Source organism: Schistocerca americana, chromosome 7, assembly GCF_021461395.2.
Source record: "Schistocerca americana isolate TAMUIC-IGC-003095 chromosome 7, iqSchAmer2.1, whole genome shotgun sequence".
Taxonomy (NCBI): Eukaryota; Metazoa; Arthropoda; class Insecta; order Orthoptera; family Acrididae; genus Schistocerca; species Schistocerca americana.
The window spans coordinates 517,128,535-517,149,987 of NC_060125.1; the positions used below are offsets into that span (position 1 = coordinate 517,128,535).

The 21,453-nt window shown below is 38.3% G+C and overlaps 1 protein-coding gene across 2 annotated transcripts in view; it reads right to left on the reverse strand.

Moving 5' to 3' along the window:
- The window catches only part of LOC124621852 (cytoplasmic FMR1-interacting protein), a 150,150-nt gene that overhangs the window by 32,351 nt on the left and 96,346 nt on the right, over positions 1-21,453 (reverse strand). For both annotated transcript variants that reach the window (XM_047147300.1, XM_047147299.1), the window contains 5 exons: positions 21,055-21,228; positions 18,627-18,858; positions 11,618-11,817; positions 11,399-11,532; positions 5,110-5,301 (listed from right to left, as the gene is read on the reverse strand). In XM_047147300.1, coding sequence (XP_047003256.1) covers positions 5,110-5,301; positions 11,399-11,532; positions 11,618-11,817; positions 18,627-18,858; positions 21,055-21,228 — 932 coding nt within the window. The remainder of the gene's footprint in view (positions 1-5,109; positions 5,302-11,398; positions 11,533-11,617; positions 11,818-18,626; positions 18,859-21,054; positions 21,229-21,453) is intronic.

Here is a 21,453-nt window from a genome sequence, read left to right on the forward strand (position 1 = left end):
TTTCGAAATTTAGCATGGACTTCAATGTGAGATGCTTTCAATAGTTTACACAAAGAAACTCTGTCACGAAACCTAGCAGAAAATTCAAAAAGGTTCTGGTCCTGTTTAAAGTATACCAGCCGCCAACACAATCTATACCTTTGCTGCACGATATCAATGGTAATGTTACTAAAGACAGTGCCTCTACAATGGAGTTACTAAAATCGGCTTTCTGAAATTCCAAAGAAGATAAAGTAAATGTTTCAGAATTCAAATCAAATACAGCTGCCAATATGAGTAACTTAGAAATAGATATCATCAGTGCAGCAAAGCAGTTTAAATCACTTAATCAAAGGAAGTTTTTCAATTCAGATTGTATACCAATTACAGTCTTACAGCTCCATCATATGCAACCGCTCGCTCAACAAAAGAACCATACTTAAAGACTGGAAAGTTGCAGAGGTCACACGAATACTCAAGAAAGGAAATCTAACTGAATTACATACCCATATCACTAACAGATTTTTGCTGTAGAATTCTGAAATATATGTGTGTTCAAACATTATGAATTACCACAGAGAAAACAATTTATTGATAAACAGTCAGCACAGATTCAGAAAATACTGTTCTTGTGAAACACAACTAGCTCTTTATTCACATGGAGTAATGAGTGCTGTCAACAGGGGGGTCTCAATTTTATTCCATAATTCCAGATTTCCAGGAAGGCTTTTGGCACCATTCGTCACAAGTGAATTCTAATCAAATTGCATGTCTCAGTTGTGCAACTGGATTAATGATTTCTTGTCAGGAAGGTTGCAGTTTGTAGTAACTGTTGAAATGTCATGAAGTCACACAGAAGTGACATCCGGCATTCCCCAAGGCAGTGGTGATAGGATTTCTGCCATTTCTAATCTATATAAATGAACTGAGCAGCCACTGTAAGTTGTTTGCAGGTGATACTTTCATTTGCCATCTTGTACAGTCATCAGATAAGCAAAACCAATTGCAAAATGATTTAGACAAGTTAGCTGTATGGTGGAAAAAGTGGCAACTGACTCACAGTGATGAAAAGTGTTAAGTCATCCACATGAGTACTAAAAGGAATCTGCTACATTTTGGTTACACAATAAATCACAAAAATCTAATGGCTGTGGAGTCAACTGAATACTTGGGGGATCACAGTTGTGAATAACATACACTGGAATGGTCACAAAGAGAAAACTAACCGAAGACGTATACAGGATCTCCCATTTATCTTGGCCACCCTAAAAAACTGTTTGTCCAGATGCAAATTACAAAATGTTTCAAGCAAATGTTCTTTAGCCATCAGGGGCCATCAATCAGCATGATTGCCTTCATTGTAGCTTTGGTTTTTACAAAGATATGAACAGCGGTATTACTTTTTTAAATGGCACCCTGTATTTTTTATTCGGTAATTCATTTCGTCTCCTAAAGACCTAAGATGTATCACAGTGTACCATTCACTGAAACACAACGTTATTAATTACATAACACAACACTGATGTTGATGCTCCCAGCACTTAGTGCAGGTACTCGGGGTAATGGAACAGATCCTTGTGCTGACGTTGACAGAGGATTAATGTAAACATAAGTAGAATGCACACCTGTCATTCCATCAACCATTGTCAGTTGAAGAGTTGTGCGAGTAGAAAGTACACCAACGAAGAGAAGGTAGAAATGCTCTACTCATCTATGGGGAATTTAAGTTAATAGAACAGTATTTGCAGTACTGTTTTCTTATGTATGGGTACATTTAGTACAGTAGTTTAGTCCTTTCAAATACTGTTGCATAAAGTAGGCATACAGTAAAGGCTGTCCTTCCTACAAACTGCATCAACAGAACGTTTCTTTTATTGTTGTTGTTGAAGGTCGGCGAAATGTTATGCAGGCAGTGGAACTATACTCCGAGCGATATCCTGACAAGAACCCACCTTCCCAATGGATGTTTTCTCATCTTGTTGCAACGCTTCAGGAAATCGGAAGTTTCAGCCCATGATAACGCAACCATTGTATCACTCGCACAGACAAAGCTGCCGAAGTTACTGTTCTCGCTTCCATTGGTATAAATCCACATGTGAGCACACGGCAGCTTGAACACAAGATTGGCATTCCTAAAACCAGTGTACATCGTATTCTTACACGTCACTGGTTCCATCCTTACCATGTACATCTACATTAAGAATTGCATGGGAGTGATTTCCAGAATCGTGTACAGTTGTCAGTGGGCACAGCAACAAAACCTCGCCAACCTGAACTACTTCTCCAATGTTCTATTTACTGACGAATGTTCCTTCTCAAACAAAGGACAGGTAAATACAAGGAACATGCATTATTGGCCCAGCGACAGCCCAAGATGGCTTAGACAGGTGGAACATCAGCGTCAATGGAGAGTTAACGTCTGGTGTGGGATGCTTGGTACTACAATTATTGGCTCTTATTTCATCAATGGTAGTCTAAACAGCACAGTGTATGCCATCTTCCTCAGACAAATTATTCCTCCTCTTCTCGATGAAGTGCCGCTAAGAACCAGACTCTTATGTGGTATCAACACGATGGATGTCCAGCACATAATGGCTCGCGTGAACATCATGTTCTGAACCAAAGCTATCCTGCCAGATGGATTGGTTGAGGAGGAACAGTTACTTGGCCTGTTAGGTCTGATTTAAATCCACTGGACTTTTTTCTTTGGGTATGCATTAAAGACGTTGTCTATAGTGATATTCCAACAACAGAGGACATGCAGGAACATATCATGCTTGCTGGTAATTCTCTTCAGCAGGCAACACTGGAAGCAGTAAATAATTCTTTCATTCAACGAGTGCACCAGTTTATCAGTGTCCAGGGTCACCACTTGAGCACCTTTGAATGTTCTACTCCTGGGCAATGGTACAGGAGAGTCATAGTCAATTTTTTTACTTGGTTTTCACTTGTTTTCTGACAACTTCAGCAAGTGGACAAGTCTGTGATCCCGGGCTCAAAGTCTATGTTGCGTTATGTAATTAATAACATTGTGTTTCAGTGATACATTTTCGAATAGGTCTTTAAGAGAGGAAATAAATTACTGAATAAAAAATAGACGGTGCCATTTAAAAAAGTCATACCGCTGTTCATATCACTGTAATAAACAAAGCTACAACAAAGGCAATCATGCTGATTGATGTCCCCCTGATGGCTAAAGAACATTTACTTGAAACATTTTGTAATCTGCTTCTGGACAAACAGTTATTTAGGGTGGTCATGATAAATGGGGCATCCTGTATATTGGTAGGCTAACTAAAGACTGTGGTATATTGGTGGAACACTTTTAATTCACAACAGGTCTACTAAAGAGACTGACTATACTACACTTGTCTGTCCTGTTCTAGAGTAATGCTGCACATTGTTGGATCTGTATAAGATAGGATTGATGGAGGATATCGAGAAAGTTCAAAGAAGGGCAGCTCGTATTGTATTACTGTGAAATAGGGGAGAGAGTGTTACAGATATGATACATTAACTGGCTTGGCAATCGTTAAAACAAAGGCAATTTTCATTGCAGGAGGATCCTTTCACAAAATTTCAGTAACAAACTTCTCCTCTGAATACGAAAATATATTGTAGGCGACTACCTACATATGGAGAAATGATTGTTGTAATAAAATAACAGAAACCAGAGCTTGCACAGAAAGGTTTTACAGTTTGTTTTTCCTGTGTGCTGTTCAAGAGTGGAATGGTAGAAAAATAGCTTGAAGGTGGTTTGGTGAATCCCCTGCTAGGTACTTAATAGTGAATTGCAGAGTAGTCATGTAGATGTAAAATGTTGACTAATTCATGAATCATTGGCAGTTTACATGAACATAGGTAATTGTATCATGTCCTTTCCAATTTCATCCATCTGTGCCAAGTGATTATCATGTAGCTTTTGTAATTCATTCAGACCTTGTGCATTTTATAATTATTTATTTTGCCAATCAGTGATTGGAATCAAGTTAATGCATCTTAGTAATAAACAAGATGTTACTGCTATCTTTGGTTTCATTTTGTAGTTCGATGAAACCTACCATTATATGGAAGTGAGCTACAGTACCCATATCTCATGTTTAACTGACCACCCCTGTTTGAATTCAGATGTTCAGTAGTTTCCACTGTGCAACTTTCTCTTCATAACGTTTCACACGATCTTATGGGAAGCGGTCTGTTCAATGTATGGGCCACTGGGTTTAGATCTTATTAGCATATCAAGGGTATGCCAAATGTTCAATCACAGTCTCACACATATCCTGCAGGTAACTGACTCTATTATCAGTACAGATTAATTGAAGTCCTTGTGTGTCCTGTACCTAACAATGGGCAGCACACTGAGTCACACCAGTTGACAGCTGACCATGATGTGGTTAACTTGAGATACTGTGCAAGCTCACAAAGCTAGAACGCTGCAGTTTGGCTGTTAATATAACAACTCACCACACTCAACAAAGAACACGCTGCTAGTGTGAATTCTGAACATACATGATTAATTCAATGGGTTGACTGATGCTAAGATTTCAACTACTACAGAGAGCTTCATGGACTCTGGTAATGCAGATTGGTAGATACCAATTTTTCCCCTTTCCATGCCATAATGAAGGACTAGCATTGACAGTTTAAAATATATCCCTGCGTTGTCATTATTTCATCTGAGTATTTATAGTTATACAGTGGTTGGTCATTTGGAGAAACATTATATGATAGGCTGATACATATCTATAGAAACACTGAATACCATGTACGTGTTATTAAATGTGTATTCTACACTAACATTACAGAGCTATGTACTATTCCATTTCTCCTTCCTCCCAACTGTTGGGTTTTCCTGTGTTTCTCAGCTCCCTCTCCTTCTCAGCACTACCACGCCTTCTCCTTAACTTTTTCATCTATCTATTTTATGAAGTTGCAATGCCAGACATGAAAGTTCAATACAGTATTTACTTTTAATAATATGGCTCCCTATATCAGGAGACTTAATGTTTAATATCTTGCCAGATACTTACAGATGAAACTCAATACTTTTTCAAGTTCATTTACTCGTCAGATCTTTTCCAAATAATGACTACTACCAAAGCTTATAGAAAACTAACATGAAGTACATACCTGGAGATCCATAATCATATCGAGGTAATTTGCATACTTTAGGCATTGCATCCATCAGTGTCTTTGTGAATTGCAATAAATTTCCTTGTATTAAGCTCTTAACAATTTTCAGAAGCTCCTCCATTACTACAGCTATTCCTTGATATCCCAGCAAGGCACACATGGTACGAAAATGGTGTGGCCCAACAAATCCTGCAATCAAATTGTAAATTATAAAATTTTTTTTTTTTCCAAATTCTCAAGTTTATGATTATGAAGTGTTGCCTTCACATACCATTGTTATGTTGCATGATATGCGCACTTACATTAAGATTTCCCCCAAGCAAAATAGACTATTCATTACTGAACTTTTCAACTAACAAAATAATACTTACAAAAAATGCACTCTTGCATTTTGTACCAATCTTAGTCACTCTACATAAACTGCTAACAAAACATTTTGCACCATCCTCATGACTAGCACAGTTCATTATTTTTTGATCAGAATTCTCTTTCTAAACGCTCTTTTGAAAAAATGGATGTCTCTATGTACAGATGAGTTATGTAATAGATGTAAGAGTAAACTTCCCCTCCATCAGTTTAATTCAGCAGAGTCTCCAGTCACGAACGAGACACTGTGGCATGTATGCACTGCTCAGCCTGTCAATATGCTCTGAAGTGACATTTCAAGCTTAAGCTGGGCACACACTAAGGCTTCATGGCGTAGGAAGTTACCTGTCAAATTGGCATTCAACTCAGTGATACAGTTCAAATATTCATCCACTATTTTGAGACATAAAAAACACTGAAGGTTTGCCTCAAAATGATTATCCACAGTCATAAACACTGCCTGATAACTCACGAACACCACCTGATAATGACTACATACAAATTAGATCATAGATACCCTGAGTAGAATTCAATAAAATTGTCAGTGTCTTTTAGGTGGCAAATGAGAGATTGTTTTGGTACAGACAGTACGCAACAGTCTCCAATGATAACTATTGGCTTCCAAGCATCGATCCAATTAGATGCAATCATAAATGACACCTACCATATAATAAAAGGTTTTGTGAAAATTTGTATGACATAGCACGCACTTCAGCTCCAATAGTGAGAAGAACACGTCACAAATATAGTGAGAAATTCAAGCAGATCTCTAACAAAATGTATGCTATACATGGAGCAGATGACACATACAGTGACTAAAATCAAGAATTCTTGTGTTATACCCTAGCATAGAACCTCCAAGCTGATACCCATTCCAAGAGGATGGAGCCTACGGGCTTCTTTGGAAGCCTTGAGAATGTCCAGTCAATTACAGGTAGATATGGTGCTGGTGGCAATCATCTTAGCAAGACTGGACCTGAATAATACAGACAAGATACTTTGTGAATATAGTCTGGCCCAACATGTGCAGCCTTTCTGGAACGCCCAGCTTCTCTGTCTCATTGTACTTCTGAGTATTTATGGAGGCAAATACATGTGTCACCACTCTCCTCAAAAACTGAACAGTTGATGACTTCCACACACAAAAAAAGAAATAACAGAAAGGACGATTAGATTTAATGAATGACAAGTTCACTGGAGATGGAATGCTAGCTTTGATTGGGGAAGGAGAGTGACGGTGTCCTTTTTTTAAGAAACCGTTTGCCTTAAGGTATTTAGAGAAACTACAATAATGTAAATCATTGATGTTGAATGTAGATTTGACACAGGATTCCCCTAAATGAAGTCCAGCATCTTAACAACCATGATATCTCACTCAGTCTTGGAAAACAGGAATGTGGCAGTGGTAGACCAAAGCTGTGAAATAGGCGAAAGGCATACTAACCATACTGTCACCAGTTACCCATGTCTGGCAGTCTGCTGGTGTCTTTTATGTAAGATCATAAATGTGTCAATGAGAACAAATAACATCTACTTCCTTAATATTTCTTTACAAAGCTGTTAATTACACTTAGACTGAGACACAGCATCTCCGATTACAGATGGTAGAGAGGTTAAAACTCATTAAATTTAATATAGTGTCAATGTTTTAAAGAGAAGACAATTAACTGGAGTAGAGAGTGTTTACCGTATTTACTTGAATCTAAGCTGCACTCGAATCTAAGCCGCACCTGAAAAATGAGACTTGAAATCAAGGAGAAAAAATTTTCCTGAATCTAAGTCGCACCTGAAATTTGAGTCTCGAAATTCAAGGGGAGAGAAAGTTTTAGGTCGCACCTCCAAATCGAAACAATGATGGCCCATTGTAATATGAGACACAATTTAGGTCGAATGAATGACGATACAGCTACAGTAGTTTGGTTCGAGTCGTAAGCTTAGCAGTTCAGCTATACCAGGTAGCCATTGCTATGCATCAGGCACTCCGTCCATATTTATACGGGTATGCTTCCTTTTTCATGTGCTTCGTCTGGTTTGAACTGATTGCTTATTTTTCTTTGATATGATAAATGCTGTTCTCTTTGTTATAGGTGTTTATGTCACTCTAACCTAAATATGTATTACTATACTGTGTCATTCATTGTTTGTTGCATTCTGTGTTTACGGCCTCTCGCCGCTCGTGGCATGGCATGGCTTGCTTTTGTACACGCTACCGCCGCTTGAAAAAAAAAATTGGCAAGAGACTACTATTTGTTATTACTTACACTGCTGCTTTCTTTTAATGATCAACAAGAACCAAATAATAGAATACGTATGACAGAAGATGTTATGAACGAGAGTTAAGCGAAAATTTTTCTCCGTTTGAAAATCTTTGCAGACGCCTCTTTAGTACATTACATTCTGCACAGAAATGAGAGTCATCTTAGATTTAAAAATCTAATCAATTGCCGTGCTTCATTTCTGACTGTATCACTATTAGGCACAAGAATAATACGAATATAAACATGACATGGTATGTATACTCTTCCACGTTTGCTGTTGTCTCACTCTAGTTTTGTAGTTTATTAGGCAGACAGGTTTTAAATGAGATAGCAGCAAACACGAAAGAATACATGGCAAAATGTTTATATTCGTCTTATTCTTACGGTGAAGAGAATATTGCATGTGATTCACAATCTATAAAAGTTCCTATTAGCAATCATCTCTTCTCACAGGTAAGAAAAAATTCAGAACATAGAGTTGGCCATATTGACAAACATCCCAAACAGTCTTGCCAATCGGATTTTCGTAGTACATTGAAATGCTGCTAAATTCGAAGATGAAAAATACTTAATTTGTATTTACTTCGTTGGATAATGTATGAAAATGCAGTGGTCGAAACTCGGGGCGGAGAAAAAAGCTTGTCTTCCACCTTTTTTTTTTTTTTAATTTATTTACTGATGCAGAGGTTTTGGCGCCAGTATTTATCTTTGTGCCTGCAAAGCATGCCTGTGTAGCACTACATATATTCGACGGCAGAAGTTAGTTGTGGCGGCACCTACCAACATTTTTCAGAACTTCCGCTTACTTTTCACTCGATCCTAAGCCACAGGCGGTTTTTTGGATTACAAAACCAGAAAAAAAGTGTGGCTTAGATTCAAGTCAATACGGCAACTGTGCTGATTGATTGCATCCCTTATGAAATACTGATTGAGAAACTCAATTTTATGGAGTACAAACTACAGCACTAAAATTAACTGCTTCATACTTAAGGCACAGAAAACAATATATTTCAGTTAGAAACAGACATTATCTAATGAAAATGGTAAAGACAGGGGTACCACAGGGATCAGTGCTTGGACCATTCTTTTTCATAATTGCCATCAATGATTTGCCATGACAAGTTCTTCAATCTGTGGTCTGCTGTGCAGATGACACAACAATAATTGCCACTCACCAGGACACATCAGCATTACAACAAATGCACTGGAATCACTAAATGCTGCAGTAAACTACTGCCTCTAACAGACTACTGTATAATCCTGACAAGACCTATAATCTTTTTTAGGACTATTTAATCATATAGAAGCTAGAACAGTTAAAACTTTTAGGATTCCATATTGACTCCAAATTGAGCTGGGTAGAATACTTCAGTCACACCAGTCACATTATCAGAGGTAACACACCTAATGTGGAAACTGAGAGATTTAGTTACTCCCAACTATCTAACAATGGAAACAATTAACTCTGCAGAGTTTCTCAGAACTCCACAGGTGGGAACTAGCACTACAACATGTCCTTGGTTCTCGCCACCCACCTGGCCTTAATTTATGTTAATTTCTTCAGTCCCCGCCTTTCTTCACAGTAACTACTCTTTTCTTTACTCCGTTTTAGTTTTCTACACCTTTCATTGTCTTACCTGTCTATTTTTCACTGCCCCCCCCCCCCCCCCTCCCATGTCTGTTACGTACAATGCACTTAGCTTTTCACTCTTATTAACTCAGGCATTATGTTTAAGCAGTAATCTCTGTCTTGCTTATTACCCAGTCTTTCACCTTTAAGCTCTCAAGTTTTCAAATCTCGTCCAATGCAGTCCCCAACAATCAGTCTTTCCTTTTCATCCCGTACAATAAGTTGCCCCTGACCTGCAGTCCTGGGTGACTTTCCCGAAATCTACCCCTTTTCCTAAACCTCTCCAGTCATTTTCCCTTCACTCTTCTTCCTTTCCCTTCAACCCTTCTGGCTGAAGAAGGAGCCACTGGCTCCGAAACCTGCCTAATTACAACCCTCTTTTATGTGTGTTCTTCTGCCGCTTGGTGAGTAGATTTTTTACTTCTTACGGACTGCTAGTATGGGGCCACTCTTCACATATAGCTGATACATTGAAGATACAAAAAAAAGTTGTAAGAGAAATGTATAGGGCTAGACCATGAGATCACTGTTGACCTCTGTGTAAAAAACTCAATATACTTAAAATTGTAAATCTGTATATATCGGGTGATCAAAAAGTCTGTATAAATTTGAAAACTGAATAAATCATGGAATAATATAGATAGAGAGGTACAAATTGACAAACATGCTTGGAATGAGATGGGGTTTTATTAGAATCAAAAAAATACAAAAGTTCAAAAAATGTCCGACAGATGGCACTTCTGATCAGAATAGCAATAATTAGCATGACAAAGTAAGACAAAGCAAAGATGATGTTCTTTACAGGAAATGCTCAATATGTCCACCATCATTCCTCAACAATAGCTGTAGTCGAGGAATAATGTTGTGAACAGCACTGTAAAGCATGTCCGGAGTTATGGTGAGGCCATTGGCGTCGGAAGTTGTTTTTCAGCATCCCTAGATATCACAATACGCTTAACCCCATGTCATTCCAAGCACGTGTGTCAATTTTTACCTCTCTATCGACATTATTCTGTGGTTTATTAAGTTTTCAAATTTGTACTGACTTTTTGATCACCCGGTATATGTCTCATCACTACACATTAAGACATGTATAAAAGAATTTCATGTAAGAGAAGGTATACCAGCACAACACCAGAGGTAAAACTGAAATGTATATTCCGTGACACAGCCTAGTAAAAATCACATCCACAGTCAGCTCCCACTCATCCACAGTCAGCTCCCTAATAATTTTTAACAAATTACCACCTTCAGCATGGTCCATGCCTTCTAAACTATTTCAAAGAAAACTGTACAGCTGGCTGACTTACAATCCATTTTATAATGTAACAGAATTTTTTGATGAAAAAAAAGGTGAACATGTTATAAATTATTGTAATTGTGTATATAATTAAGTGTATATATCTGTGACTGAGCATGTAATAAAATATATGAAACACATGTTAAAACTTTGAATGTATGGTAATTATGTATAGAACTAAACATATTAGTATCATGTATAAGTCATAAAGACTATTCCATTATGTTAATGAACAGAAAATAAAGATGAATAAAGAATAACTTCTAGTCTATAAGTCAGTTTCCCGGTTGATCATGCTTGTGTAACAGTGTGTTAGCAATATAGGCCCCAAGGCTTAAATCTGTTTAATTTTGCAATCATATTCTGTAAGGATTCTTTAGTTAGGAATGAGAGCTGAAGCTTCTTTGTTGAGTGCATTGCTTCACTATAAAACAGATAACTACCACAGGCAACAAATCATCATTTATGTAGCAACCATTCCATCTTTTTATTTACCTGCTATTTTCAAGGTTCTTCTCCAATACCATTCTCACTGACAACCCTGCCCCTCCCCCCCCCCCCCCTCCCTCCACTCACACTCACACTCACACTCACACACACACACACACACACACACACACACACATGCACTCTACAAGACACCTGCTTACAATTATGTGAATACGGACAAGTAGAAAATTAATAATAAAAATACTCTCACTTCATTCTAGAACAAAACAATCTATTTCTCACCTGAGTACTGTCCAAATATGGTGCTATATGCCAAGTTGAGCTGTTTACTACCCCATAGATAATGGTGACCCATTTGTGGTGGTTTGTCCCTGTGCACTGGCTGTGTAAATACCAAACCTTTGCATTTCACAAACCTAAAAATTGGGATTATGTATTACAATTTCAAAATTGCAAGTGAATGGTTTGAAAGGACCCATAAAATGCACCTGTGTTTTCTACCTGTTCGTGGCTGCATTGTAGCAATAATTTGGAAGAAAATCATAATTTAGTTCCCAAAATACATGGAGGGTAATTCGTCCATATGGAGCCAAAACATTATGATTTGCTTCACGATACATTGCATCATATTCATCAAGTGCCAAGTATTTTGACAACAACTTATGACATAATCTATTTACTTGCAGTAAACCATCCAACTCCTGAAATGTATAAATTTACACTTAGAATTAGATGCAAAAAGTCTGCAAAACATTTATTATATTTGAAACAAATAAAAAATCATGATAGATTACTAAGCATTCATTCAGAGTTATTGTTTGTCATTGCAAAATGAGGTTAATGGTTGATGCACTGTTGGAAGACTTGAAATTTCTTAAATTAAAGAGGCTTTGGTTACACAAAGTAAAAATTGAAAACTTCATGATATGCATTTAGTGATGGTAATACTACAGACATATCATCAGTTGGATACAAGCAAGAACAACATTCTCAGTACTAACGTATGTCATAATGCTGCTGTTGAGTCTGCAACATGTTAATTAATCATAGCACAAACCACAAAAACAATACAGAATATTTTACTTCAATACTAAACTTGCCAACATTAATAGCAGATGGTCAAATAATGCAAAGAAGAAGAGAAGGGCAAGCACAACATTTTCTTATAGCTGCAATAGAAAACACTGCTCCTCTATACAAACCTTCGGTGCAACAGTCCTCGTGAATATTTGTGCGAGATAATAGGAAAAGAGAATGCAGAGATTGTGAATAGTTGGTTGGTTAAGCTAATACATGATGGAATAGTGAGTAGCTACGGCTCACTCAAGATGGAATTCCTGTTATAGATTGTACAATGGCTAGACCGTTATTATGATGAAGTCAGTTAAGAACTACCTATACTTGAGCGAAGTCCCATCAATATCTGTTAGCTCAGTAAATGGGAAATGAAAATCAGAAAGATAAATGAGCTTGTTTCTTCAAAATACGAGGGAAACTACAGAAATCATATGCACTATTTGTGATCCTTGACTTTTGCATTAACTGTATTTCAGAGCATCACTTATATACAAGTGGAATACTAAAGCTCCCCTTAAAGCAGTGATCATACCTGATTTCTGTGTAAGGAGTTCTCTGTGGATGGGACAGTGGCCATTTATGACAACTGTAACAATTTCTTGAAAAGTAATTATACTGTACTGAGCAAATATTTTAGAGCTTTGAAGGAGAGATTTCTCTCTCCAGATTTGACACTGTTTTATTTCCAGTCCATAAGAAAGACATTAAATTAATTCAGACAAAGGAGTTCCGCATCAGAGTAAATGCAAACAGTGACAGTTCTAGATAATGCCATCATAAAATGGTTCAAATGGCTCTGAGCACTATGGGACTCAACATCTGCGGTCATCAGTCCCCTAGAACTTAGAACTACTTAAACCTAACTAACCTAAGGACAGCACACGCATCCATGCCCGAGGCAGGATTCGAACCTGCGACCGTAGCAGTCTCGTGGCTCCGGACTGAGCGCCTAGAACCGCTAGAATGCCATCATAGATTGTTCTACAGTGGAGGGGCACACTGAGGAAAATTAGTGTTGCCCTGTCAGATCACAATATACAAAATTAACAGTGAAAGGAATTAATGTAGAGTTATAGCTCAAGGTAATAAACAAAATATTGGTACCATCTATCACATACAGCAGAAAATGCTTTGTTATTACACAAGCCAAAGATTTTTACACCAGTTTTCTTAAAGAGAGAAGGTAATTTTATATCAATATTCTTAAAAACTATGTCACTATTGCCTAAGTCAGAAAATTCGATTATATGGTAAAATGGGTGTATCAGTAGCCAACTACAATCTAAATTTTGGAGTTGCCAAAGGGCATGGACAGAGTAGACAGTGGTAGTTCATTTACTAATAATGTTCTTAAAGCTTTGTGTCTTGTGATGCGTAACTTTCCTTTGCATCTGGTGTTGCATTGGTGTGTCTATTCTGGTACCACACTGGTTTACATCTACATCTACATCTACATCTACATTGATACTCCGCAAGCCACCCAACGGTGTGTGGCGGAGGGCACTTTACGTGCCACTGTCATTACCTCCCTTTCCTGTTCCAGTCGCGTATGGTTCGCGGGAAGAACGACTGTCTGAAAGCCTCCGTGCGCGCTCTAATCTCTCTAATTTTACATTCGTGATCTCCTCGGGAAGTATAAGTAGGGGGAAGCAATATATTCGATACCTCATCCAGAAACGCACTCTCTCGAAACCTGGCGAGCAAGCTACACCGCGATGCAGAGCGCCTCTCTTGCAGAGTCTGCCACTTGAGTTTATTAAACATCTCCGTAACGCTATCACGGTTACCAAATAACCCTGTGACGAAACGCGCCGCTCTTCTTTGGATCTTCTCTATCTCCTCCGTCAACCCGACCTGGTACGGATCCCACACTGATGAGCAATACTCAAGTATAGGTCGAACGAGTGTTTTGTAAGCCACCTCCTTTGTTGATGGACTACATTTTCTAAGCACTCTCCCAATGAATCTCAACCTGGTACCCGCCTTACCAACAATTAGTTTTATATGATCATTCCACTTCAAATCGTTCCGTACGCATACTCCCAGATATTTTACAGAAGTAACTGCTACCAGTGTTTGTTCCGCTATCATATAATCATACAATAAAGGATCCTTCTTTCTATGTATTCGCAATACATTACATTTGTCTATGTTAAGGGTCAGTTGCCACTCCCTGCACCAAGTGCCTATCCGCTGCAGATCTTCCTGTATTTCGCTACAATTTTCTAATGCAGCAACTTCTCTGTATACTACAGCATCATCCGCGAAAAGCCGCATGGAACTTCCGACACTATCTACTAGGTTTACATTGCTCTTTAAATATAAATTAGAGCAACATAATCAGAAAGATTTATGGCTTAAGTGTGGTGTATGTTACAATGAAAGTACAGTGATCCATATGTTAAAAGTTTGTAGTGCCAGTATTTGTATAAGTCTCTTGACTGCAAGGGGTTTTAATGTATTTTTTAATTTGATTACTATATTAGATCAATAATGGTGATCTTCAGATCAATCTGGGTTAATAAAACAAAACATCATAATGTATGAGCCATTCTCCAAAGCATAAATGTGGCACCAATAAGCAACCAGTTTTGATAACCAATGGAGTAGGAGAAATGGAAGCTGTTTAATAATACGAAAGACAGACACATCCTAGTTATAGAATGTTGCCACAGCCAATGTTACAAAATGCTGCAGAATGTTATTACCCAGGCCAAAACAATTTATTATGGGGAAAAAAAGGCAGTACTCAAAACAAAAATAAAATTATTCAGTTAAAGAAATAACAATGTATGAGGTCAGTCCCAAAATATTACATTTCTTCTACAGAAGAATGAAACTGTTAGAGGTCTGCCAGAGTTGTGCAAGATATTTAACAACTTCTATGGTTTTAAGGTTAAATCAAAATTTTACTGGTTCAGGTAAGTGTGCAGAACTTTAAAAAGCTGGCGCTCCAAGACAATTATGTCATAAGCAACTACAAGAAACAAGAAAGGAGAGTACTCAATTAATCAATAAATCACTAGAGGGTAGACAGTAACTATGATGAAATAATTTAAGTAGAGTTATAGAGACACGTGAACAATGCATAGCCCTGTACTCTTGTCAATTGAGCAATATGTCTCTCAGGTAAAGTTAGTTTTTAGATACCTTCAAATACTCATTAGTAAAATTGTCTCACACAAATGGAGAAAATAATAATGTAGACAATTATAGGACAATTTACTTGCTACTAGCATTTTCGAAAGCAATACATGAAAAAGTAGTACCACATCTTAAAGTTGGCAGATATGTAACTCGGACTCAAAGAAGCATTAACAGAAAATTAAATTTACTCGTTTGCGCAAGAGGCACTTTCAGGTTTAAATGGTAAGTTGCGGACAATGGGTAACTTCTCCGTATAACAAAAATGTTCAATTGTGGGATCATTCTATACTTCTCGATCTTTATGGAATTTGGCAAAATCTAGCAAACAGGAGACAAAAGTTTTTCCTCTAGTGCAAAGAACAGCAACAGAACTAAATGTGACTGGGATGCTGCAAAGTGGGCGGTGACACAGGGTTCTATCCTGGGTCCACCACTTTTTTTACTACACATTTGTCACTAAATATTACAAATGATTAAAAAAAATTGTTTCAGATATTACAAATGCTATAAAAATGTGGTATGCATGTAAGAGAATGAGGCAATAAGCTAGTAGGTAACAGAAGCTTGTGGCATATAGAGAGAAGGTTGTTGTGTAATCGTACACTTTCCTGGCAGATCAACAGTTTATCTTGGTGTCCAAAACATTTACGTAACATGATATTTCGACAATGTACCTAGCCATCATATTCAGACGATACCAGTGCAATGAGCATCTCCACTACATTGAACGTCTTTTATACTCTTATAACACCCCTCCAATCCCCTCACTACACAGTTGCTCGCGCATCGTGTGGACTGGTGATGGGATGCAATTTCTTAATGCTACGCACTAACTCTGGTCCCTCAGTGCTTCTGCTGACCTGTCAAGCGTGAGAACTGGTCTCACCCAAGGTCGTGACTTCAGTTGGCTGAGAGTTGGACCCATGCTTTACTGAGAACTGAAGTTGTTTTGGGATAGTGTTCTCATGGAGGCTCTTGAAATATAAGTGGCTGAGGTTTAACCAATCAGGACAGAGACCCCTCAGTAAAGCGTGGAACTCAGCACTCAGCCAACTGAAGTCACAGCATTGGCCAAGAGTGACTTCCACATCCAATGGGGGTGGCAGAAGCACTGAGGGGATGCAGCTCAGGCCCAGCATTGATAACTTCTTTCCACCACTCCACCCAATATGGTATGTGTCTGGGTAATGACAGAAGGGGTGGGGAGCGATAACAGTATGATGGGGGTGCAATGTAGTGAAGACACTCATTCTACAGGCATCGCCTGAAGATGGTGATAAAGTATGCTGACAAAATATTCTGTTACATAAATGGCTGACCTGTCTCGGCACCCGAGAGCAACACAAAGAGAAAATTATTATTGAACAGCAAGAAAACACAGTACACAATGTGCGATCTGTAATTCTCACAATGTGAAATGTTACAGAAAAGGATAATCAAATAATCATAAATCTGATATTTTTAATACTTAGCACTGAAAACACACAACAAGTGTACTGGGAAGTTTACCTTCAGGGTCTTGTACAAAACTGAATGCTGCTATCTTAACTACAAGCATAATCACTTGTTTCACTCTATTATTTCCTACGGCATTTTGTTTTAGAGAAATTATGTGCATTCACAAAAACATGTTAGTTCACAAATTTAGGGAACCCTGTTGGAAAAGCATTTCAGAATTGTGGAGCCTTGTACTCCCTGTACATAATTCTCACTTAGGAACTCAAAATTTGGGTATAACATCCCATCAGCAATGAGGTCACATGAGAGAGAGAGAGAATATGCTCAGGTAGGACAAGGATGGGAAAGGAAATTGGTTAGAACCGACCTGGTATTTACTGTAAATGATTTAGGAAAATCCCAAATGTGGGTGGTCAAACAGAGGGCTGAAAGCGCCACTCCTTCTGGAAGCAAATTGGATGTGTTAATCACTGTGCCACTTTGCTTGGTTCCCTCTTAGGATTAGTAGTTAATATGTTCTCATTCAGAAGGAATTACAACATTCACTCAAACAAGACTCAACAGAAAACAATTTGCATTCGGAACCATTTCTCTGACCATTATACAGAAAAGTGTGTACAACCTGCAGGTTCAATTGTCAAAAGACATGAAACAAACCTGAAACACCCTTTATTGTCTACAGGGATGGCCTTGGCCACAGTGGATACACCCATGAGATCACCGAAGTTAAGGGCTGTTGGGCGTGGTCGGCACTTGGATGGGTGACCATCCAGGCTGCCATGTGCTGATACCATTTTTCAGGGTGCACTCAGCCTCGTGATGCCAATTGAGGAGCTACTCGACCGAATAGTAGCGGCTTCGGTCAAGAATACCATCATAACGACCGGGAGAGCGGTGTGCTGACCCCACGCCCCTCCTATCCGCATCCTCCACTGAGGATGACACGGCAGTCGGATGGTTCCAGTCGGCCATTCGTGGCCTGAAGACTGAGAGCTTATTGTCTACAGGAGTTTATTGCAATAGCTTAAAGTCTTTCACTGTGATATGTTATTTATTTGCACATACTATCATAAATCTTTTGTTTTATTGTTCTTTAACTTATTTCTAATTTTAAGATTTGTAATCAGTGTTTTGAGGAGTACGCAATGAACTGTTCTATTAATGATTACCTTTCGTTCATATGGTCACAAGGAATCTGGGAAGAAATAATACATAATGATAGATTAACATACAAGTAGTGCATAAAATCATACAAGCAGTTGATGAGATTTTGTATTAGGGCAGCTGACAACAATGACTGGATGGGCAACAAAGTCAGTAAACAGAAAGGTAGAGATCACCTGGGATGTTTTTAGTAAGCTATACAGTGTCATCAAAATTTAATTTGCAGTCTGTCTGAAAAGGAAAGTTTATAATCTGTGTATATTACCATTTTCATATTATGGCAGAGAGACATAGAACATTAATGTGAAAAGCATTCAAAACCTGAAATTCCTCAAGCAATGGAGAGTTTTATGCTGAGAATTACTAGGAGATGCAAGAAAACGTAAATTAGATAAAGTGAACTGGAAGATGTCATTAAGACTGCAATGAAAATGACATGTAACTTCCAAGAGATAAGATCAAGTCAATAAAAAAAATGTTCAGCGCAATGGGGATGTGTAAAGCTTAAGACTTTAATGCAAGGAACGTTTAGAGGAAGCTTTTATCCAGACGATGATGATGATGATAACCATTGTAAATTATTTGGAAACTCATTCAACAAGAATAATGTTTAGCATTTCTTGGCACAAACTCTTACAGCATCAAGGAATGTACATGTACTCACCACTACTCCTGTAATATCGCCTGCTTCAAATTTACTAATAGCAAGATCAAGTGATTTTTGCATATCTGCATTTATCCTTTGTGTTATAAGCTTATTAAGATCAATGGAGCGGCCCAATAGTTGCACATGTCTCTGCTTTAAGAGTGTCTCATAACGATTAGCACGAGGATATGGCAAGAGATATGTGCCCTGGGCAACACATTCAACACGGAACCTCTTATCCAACAATATGCTGAAAATTAGAACAAAAACAATGAGCTGTTGCACACTGCTTGTAGGTGCATAACTTGATATACAGGGTGTTGACTTTAACTGAAGACACTGAAATATCTTAAAAACTACATATCCGATCAAAAAAAGTTATAATTCCAATTTGTCTCGGAGGGGGACATCCAACAGTACCACACTTGAGAATCCACCCTACCCTGAGTGTGGGTGGTGGGTGCAACTTTGAAATACTCAATTGAAACCTCGCAGATGGCACTGTAATCAGAGGAACAGAAATGGGCACACAATCGTAATTTACAACATGCTACTCAATGGCAATTGAATATCCAATGGCATGTAGGACCCCAACTCCATGCTGCAACGGTAGGACAGGCCAGTATTTCATAACTTCTACTTGGAAACCCCATTTGTTGTCTTCCTCCAACGTATCATCATTTCAAACAGGGGACTACTCGATGTGCCACTGTGGCCGAGTAGCGAACTACACGTATCATAACAAGCAGTACACTGCAACTGGACCTCGCATATTGTGCAGATGTAGAACAGGTAGCGGCTCTAAACATTATAATACTTGTGCAGTGTTTACTGCCTGCACACCTACCTCTCATTTGGAAAACAGACATGAAAGTACACAATGAATGTTGCAAACACAAAAGAAAAAATTGAAATGATACTGATTTATGGAGACCATAGGAGAAATGTTGAGGGTGCTGTTGCCTTGTACGCTGAGTGTTTTCCTCAGAAAGCTCACTCTCACTCATTTTGCCTTTATGTCTCATGGCAGCATACACACCAGCAAAAAGAAACAAAGTAAATGTGTTAGTGTTACAAGAAAATCTAATGAAATAGCTGTACCAGTGGCGGTGCACCACAACCCACAGATAAGTATCTAGCAATGACACTGTGATTCCAGTAAGTCTGTAGGTAGTACTGTCACAATACTGCATTATCATAAGTATCATCCTTACCAAGTGTCACTGCATCAAGAACTTCATGGTGCCAATTTCCTCAATCACATAGTGTTTTGTGAATGGGCACGTCAACAAATGCAAACAACTCCCATGTTATTTGCCAAGGTACTATATTCCAATGAGTCTACATTCACAAAACATGGTAGTGTTAACTGGCATAACGTGCATTACTGGAGTTAAGACAATCCCCACTTGTAACAACAAGCTGGCCATCAATGTTGCTCAGTTAATGTATGGTATGGCACCAGGGGGAGCAAACTCAGTGGTCCGTATTTTATCAATGGCACACTGAATGGACACAAATATAGATGTTTGTAGAACAGGAACTACTGATACTACTGCAGAACCTTGTCCTGGACATTCCACAACATATGTAATTTCAGCATGATGGCTGCCCAGTGTATTACACAATTGAAACATGACAGGTATTAGACTGCATTTACATGGGCTGGTGGATCGGCAGAGGTCATCCTATTAACTGAATCTGATGTTGTCAGATATCTTTCGGTGAGGTTATTTAAAAGATAACGTGCGCCAACAGGCCAAGAAGACATGGTCATCAGCATCAGAAACGACTGTGCTACCATTACCACAGATATACTTCTGTCCTGCCTACGGTCATTTGAAACGCAGATCACTAACGGTATTGAAGTTGGCAGTACTACATTTGAACATATACTCAAACTGGAAAGGTAAAGCAGCGTTTGCCTCGAGCCACGGCCACAGTAGTGCATCAAGTAGTTCCCTGTTCACTATGTTGGAGGAATACAATGTTGCAAATGGAGTTCCCAATTAGAAGATATGAAATACTGGCCTGTCCAATCCATGCAGCATGGAGGTGGTGTCCCACATGCCATTGGATACTCAAGGGCCATTGAGTAGCATGTCATAAATTATGATTTTATACCCATTTACACTCCTCATATTACAGTGCCATCTATGTTGAAATGAAGAAAATGTTTTAGAGAAAACATATGTCAATTTGCCATAGAATTTTAATCTGCAATAAAAAATGGAGGTTCCCACTGAAGATTTCAAAGTTGCCCCATGCCACCCGTGTAAGGAGGAGGGGGAGGAGAGAGGGTTGAGTGTGGCATCACTGAATGTCTCCCTCCAAGACAAACAAATTGGAATTATAACTTTTTTTGATCCGATGTGTAGTTTAAGACATTTCACTGCCTTTGGTTAAAATGAACACACTATATATTATAAATAGCATATTGACGCACCTTGCTGCAAGCTGCTTATAGTGAGCAAAAATCTGTTCACTCAGTTTATAAACAAACTGATCAAAACACAGATTCACTTCAGCTTCTACCTCATCATAGAGGAACTGCTTACGAAATACTGTCAGTGCATAAACAGCACTATCATTATACAGATCCAATGGGTACAGAACATACCTGAAACAACAACAAAATTACTATATTCCTAAACTGAACTTGAATGTGAAATGCTACATCAAGTATAGTAGCATTATCACATGAAGAAACACAAATACACAATAAAAGTAAATTCGCCTACCTATTAATTAAACATGAATATACAACACAGGAAGTGTGGTAGCAAAAAAAATTACTGTTTTACACAGAGCACCTGCAGCATTGAAAATGCAGTCAATAAAAACA